This window comes from Macaca fascicularis, chromosome 14, assembly GCF_037993035.2.
Source record: "Macaca fascicularis isolate 582-1 chromosome 14, T2T-MFA8v1.1".
Classification (NCBI taxonomy): domain Eukaryota; kingdom Metazoa; phylum Chordata; class Mammalia; order Primates; family Cercopithecidae; genus Macaca; species Macaca fascicularis.
Genome location: NC_088388.1, coordinates 68,089,446 through 68,096,408, shown reverse-complemented (window position 1 = coordinate 68,096,408; position 6,963 = coordinate 68,089,446). Strand labels below are relative to the sequence as shown.

At 35.4% G+C, this 6,963-nt stretch overlaps 1 protein-coding gene across 1 annotated transcript; it reads right to left on the bottom strand.

The window, feature by feature from the left end:
* Nucleotides 1–5,519: 5,519 nt before the first annotated feature.
* Nucleotides 5,520–5,999, bottom strand: LOC102117065 (olfactory receptor 52E8). Its single transcript, XM_015436023.1, has one exon. It carries the CDS (start codon nucleotides 5,997–5,999, stop codon nucleotides 5,520–5,522), a length of 480 nt encoding a protein of 159 aa, XP_015291509.1.
* Between the last annotated feature and the right edge of the window lie 964 nt (nucleotides 6,000–6,963).

The window sequence follows — 6,963 nt, the reverse complement described above, 5'->3', positions numbered from 1 at the left end:
AGACATAAGAATAAATAGGAAAAGCTACATGGTTCCCATACTCCTAAGACACACTATAGCAAACATCATGATTGAAAAGATTGTAAAATATTTTCCCCAAAGTATGGAATAAAGAAGAGACAGTAATTATTACTATTTCTACTTTTAATTTTACTGGAGGCCTTAGTCACTTTTAAAAGACAAAAACAAATACATCATAAAGTAAGAGGTATGAGGCAACCAGGGCTGCAGTGACCTCAGGCCTCACATCAGACATGCACTTCCAGGCCTACCACATAGTCATTGAAAGGCCTCAGACCCTATCTGGTTGTTGGTCAGGGATATATAATTTCCTAACATTATGATATTATTTATGAAGCAGCTCACAGTTAGTTCTTCTCAAAATGTGTGAGCTTGAGAGAGGTATAGAAGGTTCTCAAAACAAAATCCATAGTCTTTTGGAAGTCTTTTGATATCCTAAACCCACCCCTAAGGGGAGAAGATGACACAAGGACCTCAATAGTAGGAGGTAAGAATCAGTGGGTGCCATTTTAGAGGCTGCCACTGGTCTAAAGTGGAAACAACTCTAATGCAAACAGCAGAACAGATAGATAAACTGTGGTACATCCACATGGCAGAATAACATACAGCAGGGGAAATAAGCAAACCGTTGCTAAATGTAATGACTACGTTCAAATACGTGTTTGAATTTAAAAAAATCAGATATAAATGCAACTATACAGTAATGCTTCCATTTATATAAAATTAAAACCAGGTAAAATTATTTGATAGTGATGGGAAACTTGGATAGTGGTTATGTTTGGCAGCTAGAGACTGCAAAGAAAAGGAGCATAATAGATGTTTTAAACTGAGTTCTCTACAGCAATAGAACCAATAGGAAATATATTGATAGATATATAGACACACGCAAACACACAAATCAAACAAAAAACAGAAGAGACAATGGTGCAAGTTCCAGTTTGATTCCAAGGACCCGAGGAAAAGGAGAACCAATGGTATAAATTCCCGTTCAAGTTGGAGTCCAAAGGCAAGAGAAGACTGATGGCTTAGGTCAAATAAATTTAGGCAGAAAAAAATAATTCTTTGATGCTCAACCTTTTATTCTATTCAGGCCTTCAATAGACTGATTGAGGCCTATCCATTGTAGGAAGGTGATCAAATTTATCTAGTCTATAATTCAAATGTTAATGCCATATAAAAATAACCTCCCAGACACACCCCAAAATAAATTTATCCAAATATCTGGATACCCTCTGGCCCAGTCAAGTTGACATATAAAATTAATCTTCAAAATGGGGGTTTTGGTTCTGTTTCTAGAATTGGGTTATGGTTATATGGATTTTATCACTTTATGAAAATTTGTTGAACTGAATACTTATGTTTTCAATGTTTTCTGTACTTACTCTATCTTTATGTAACATCAGGCATTCTAAGAATATGTCCTCTCTTTCCTTTCCATTTTATCCCTAGATAAATTTTCTCTGATGGTATGAAACAAACTTGGCCACTCATAGGAAACTGTAATCATATTTGGTAGCAGGTGCAGCTAAAAAGAACTTTATGAAGGAAACACCTTGATGTAACTTCCTTTATCAATTAATCCAGTTTAGCATCATTCCTCAGGAAACATCTGAACATTCTGTTCATCCTAATGTGATAAAATGTAAAATTCAGAACCCCACTTATGAAGAATTTTTAGTAAAATTTTTAATCCACATGTAATAAAATATAGTATATTGTGCTATATAATAGTATATAGTAGACTCATACAGAATAAGATAGAGAATAGAATAGATAAAACTACTCCTTCAATAATTTAATATTAACACACAAAGATATTTATACATACAGGCACACATACAGTAGAGATTAGTGGTTGTATTGTGACAATACATATTCTTTAGATGCATATATACTTAAGTATTTAGAGTGAAGCATTATGACATCAGTAATTTACCTTAAAATGTTTCAGTAAGAAATTATATGCAGAAAGGGTTGTAAAATATGAGAAAATATTTACAATTGTTGAATGTGACTATATGGGTGTTCTTTGTTTTATTTTTAAATTTTTTGTATGTATGACAAATTTTAATAAACAGTTTCTAAATGAGAAAGTACTGTTCAATATATTCTTTTTAAAAAATACAATGAGCATGTGGTATATGTTTACAGGGGATTAAAGACAAACATAGGACTCAAAACTATAAAACTACTAGAGGAAAACATTTGAGAAACACTCTATGTTATTGGTCTGGGCAAAGATTCCTTGAGTAAGTCCTCAAAAGCACAGGTAACCAGAGCAAAAATGAACAAATGGGATCACATTAAGCTAAAGTTTGGCACAGCAAAGAAAACAACCAACAAAGTGAAGAGACAACCCACAAAATGAAAGAAAGTATTTGCAAACTACCACCTTACAAGGAATTAATAACTAGATTATGTGAAAAGCTCAAACAACTCAATAGCAAAATTATAATAATAAGTAATTGATTTGCAAATGGGTGGAAGATATTTTCTTCCTTTTCTTTTCTTTTTCTTTTCTTTTCTTTTTTTTTTTCCGACAGGATCTCACTCTGTCACCCAGACTGGAGTGCAGTGGTATGCTCCTGGCTCACTGCAACGTCAACTTCCTGGGCTCAAGCAATCCTCCCACATCAGACTCTTGAGTAGCTGGGACTACAGGCATGTGCTACCACGCCCAGCTAATTTTGTATTTTTTGTAGAGCTGAAGTTTTGTCCTGTTGCCCAGGCTCAAACTCTTAGACTCAATCTTCCCACATCGGCCTCCCAAAGTGCTGGAATTATAGGCATGAGCCACCATACCTGGTGGCAAAATATCTTAATAGGCATTACTGAAAATAAGACATATAGATTACCAACAAATACATGAAAAGATGCTCATCATCACTGATTATCATAGAAATGCAAATCAAAACTACAATGAGATATCATCTCACTCCAGTTAAAATGGCTTTTTTCAAAAAGACAGTCAATAAAGACTGCTGGTGAGGATGTGGAGAAAGGGAAACACTTCTACCCTGTGGGTGGGAATGTAAATTAGAACAGCCACTGCGGAGGACAGTATAGAGGTTCTTCACAAAATAAAAATAGAACTACCATATGATCCAGCAATCTTACTGCTAGGTATATATCCAAAAGAAAGTAAATCAGTATGTCAAAGAGATATCTGCATTCCCATATTTATTGCAGACTATTCATAAGAAAGAAAATATAGAATCAACATAAGTGTCCATCAAAAGATGAATGGATAAAGAAAATGTGTACCTATACACAATGGATTATTATTCAGTCATGAAAAAGGATGACACCCTGTTATTTCAAACAACATGGGCCAGGCACAGTGGCTCATGCCAACACTTTGGCAGGCCTAGGCGGGCTGATCAACTGAGGTCAGGAGTTTGAGACTAGCCGGGCCAACATGGCGAAACCCCGTCTCTACTAAAAAAAGAAAAATTAGCAGGGATTCTTGGTGGGGGCCTATAATCCCTGTTACTTTGGAGGCTGAGGTGGGAGAATTGCTTGAACCCAGGAGGCGGAGGCAAAGGTTATAGTGAGCCAAGATCACGCAGCTGCATTCCAGCCTGGGCAACAGAGGCTGTCTCAAAAAACAAAGAAGGAAAAAAGGAAAGAAAGAAAGGAAAGCAAGGAAAGGAAGGAAAGGAAGGAAGAAAGAAAGAGGATGGAACAGGATGACATTGTGTTAAGTGAAATAAATCATGCAAATAGTACATGTCCTCGCTCTTATGTAGACCTTAAAAAAAATTGATCTTATAGAGGCAGAGTAGAAGGATGGTTACCAGAGGCTGTAAAGGGTAGTGAGCAGGACAGGATAAAGAGGGATTTTTTAATAGGTACAAAAACACAGTTACAAAGAATAAGATCTAGCATTCACTAGCATAATTGAGTAACTATAGTTAACAATAATATATTATATATTTCAAAATAACTAGCAGAGTAGAAGTAGAATGTTCTTAACACAAAAAAATTATAAATTCTTGAGGTGACAGATATACCAATTTTTCCAGTATAATCATTACACATTGTATCCTTGTATCAAAATTTCACAGCACCCCATATATAGGTACAACTAGTATGTGTCCCAATTATGAAATAAATATGCTGAACAAATTTTATACGTAAAAAATTGTCACGCATTAGACATGGTATGAAATGATAGAATTCAAAGCAACAATTATTATAATAGAGAAAAGTACATAAGAGTCAAGAATATCCATCTCAAAATATAACTTCAAAATAATTACAATAATGGTCATTGAAATTAAAAATATAATGTATCAAAATTCATAGAGACTTTAATGCAACCCTTATAGAAACAAGCTGTTTGAGAACACAAAAGTAAGCAAAAGTAAAGAGAATGCACATTTAAAAAATAATTGGAGAATGTATATTGCTTTTAAATACATCTGAGTTATTGTTAAATGTCCACTTCTTAAAGTCACGTATATACACATGAACACACACACCAAATTATAAGCATATATATCATTTGAAATCCAAAATAAAATCTAACCCCACTAACTTATTTATCTGCAGATTAAATACACAATAGAAAATAATCAATGGCTTAAAATGAATACCCAAACAGAAATTGGGTACATTTTAATTTAAACAAAAACAAAAGCTCAACATAGAAAAATGACTGGTGTTCATTCAAATCAGTACTCAGGAGGAAATGTCAGTTACGAACTTATTTTTCTCCTAATTACATTAGAAAAGTCATAATACAAGAAAATCTCCACTATCCCACAAATAAACCATGTGTACCACACCTTACCTGATTCATAAGTCTGTCCTTTGATTTATCACTCTGCATTAATATATGCTCTGTGCCTTTCTCTCTCAAACTGGATAAAGAGACTTTCTGGAAGAACAGAGCATCAGGAGAAAAAGTCTTGCCTATCAATAGAAAGTGCTGGTTCAAACAATTAATACAGGCAAGGATTCAATCCATACTGGTCAGTTTAATTGCCTTCTACCAGTTCCTCTCTATGAACATATGAACACAAACACATACACACACCACATTTTCTAAATGATTACAACTATTTATCCAGAGACAAAAAGACAAGGCAAACCCAGCAAAAACATTAAAACAAACAAATGGATATATTTTGTGATTGGGACATTTCACTGAAGGTGACTGTGAAATAGTATTTATCTACCAATACACTCATAATTATTTTATGATTATGAAATAATTATGAAACATTATTTCATGATTTTTATATTATCTCATAATTATGAAATATCTCACTTTCTCTCTACCCAAATTCCCTGGTGTCTCTTCTCTCCTCCCTAGTGGCTGCTTCATCATGAATGCTAAGAGAGACCCTCCAAACTCCAGCTGGTTAGTGATCTGCCTTGAAGAAAATCCTCAGCACTCTCTCCCTAATATGTTTGCTTCTGACCCCATAGATTACAGGATTGAGGGCAGGAGGAACAACCATGTATAGATTAGCCAAGAAAATGTGGATATATTAGGGAATATCATGGCCAAAACGGTGTGTAAAGAAAGAGAAAAATGCTGGTGTAAAAAAGGCTAAGATAACACCAATGTGAGAGCCACAAGTTTTGAGAGCTTTGAGTCCAGCTTCCCAGGAGGGCAGGCAGAAGACAGCATAGAGGATCCTGACATAGAAGAGAATAACAAGGAACACATCCAATAACAAGAGAGAAATGCTGCCAAGACCAAACATAATGTTGACTTTGATGCTGGCACAGGCCAGATGAGCAATGCCCATGTGCTCACAGTAAGTATGAGGAATGATACAATGTCCACAGAAGGGCAACCTTAAGAGGAGAAACACCAGTGGAACGACCATGTACAAGCTCCTCAGGACAGCAATGCCTGCAATGAGGCTGATGATTTTGCTAGTGAGGATCATGGTGTACTGAAGAGGTTTGCAAATGGCAATGTAGCAGTCAAAGGCCAGGGCCACCAACACGATGCTCTCCATGACAGGGAAGAAATGGACGAAGAACATCTGAGAAAGGCAGCCTCCAAAAGATATTTCCTTTATATTAAACCAGAAGATGCCCAGCATTTTGGGGATGGTGGCTGTAGACAAGCCCAGGTCAATGGAATCCAGCATGTCCAGGAAGTAGTACATAGGCCCATGGAGACTCTGCTCAGTCTGGATCACAAACAAGATAGCAGCATTTCTCAGGAGTGCAACAAGATACACAAAGAAGAAAAGGACTCCAATCCATATGTGCACATCTTCTAGCCCTGGAATACCCAGCAGTAGGAATGAAGAAGGATGGAACTGGGTGTAGGCATTCTTTCTGTCACAAAAATCTGTTGTGCATATCAGTGACAATTATTGACTTTCCATTAGTGATTCTTGCTCCACTTCTCACTTTGTCCTGACTCCTGCTAAAAACAAACAAACAAACAAACAAACAAAAAACAAACAAACCAGTATTGTGCTCTTTTTGATTCCTCTCTGAAAAAGAGTAAAATACCTCTTATTCTTCTAGGCTCATATCAGCATGAAACAGAACCAATAATTAAATCAGCTTTACCTGATTGCCACTTTTCCTACCAGAATTTATTACACATGAGGAACAAAGTCAGGGAGAAATATCTATCTGCCTGATAGAAATTTATAATGAAGAGTTTATGCAGAAACTAATTTTTAAAATAAGGTTTCAGAATCTATGAATCTGATAGTTTTATGCCTATTTTTCTTAACTTTCAGGCTGATTTTTTTTTATTTGTAATCTCTGTTAATCCCTTTCTAGAGATCCTTCTAACAATAAAGTTTATATTTATGCACTGAGTGTGTGTTTGTGTGTGTCTATGCATTTCTACATGAGTTATAGAGTACTAGTGGATTTACTTTTAGAGCAAAGAGGAAAAACCTGTATTTACATATATATGTAATTTTTTTGTTATTATACTTTAAGTTTTGGGGTACA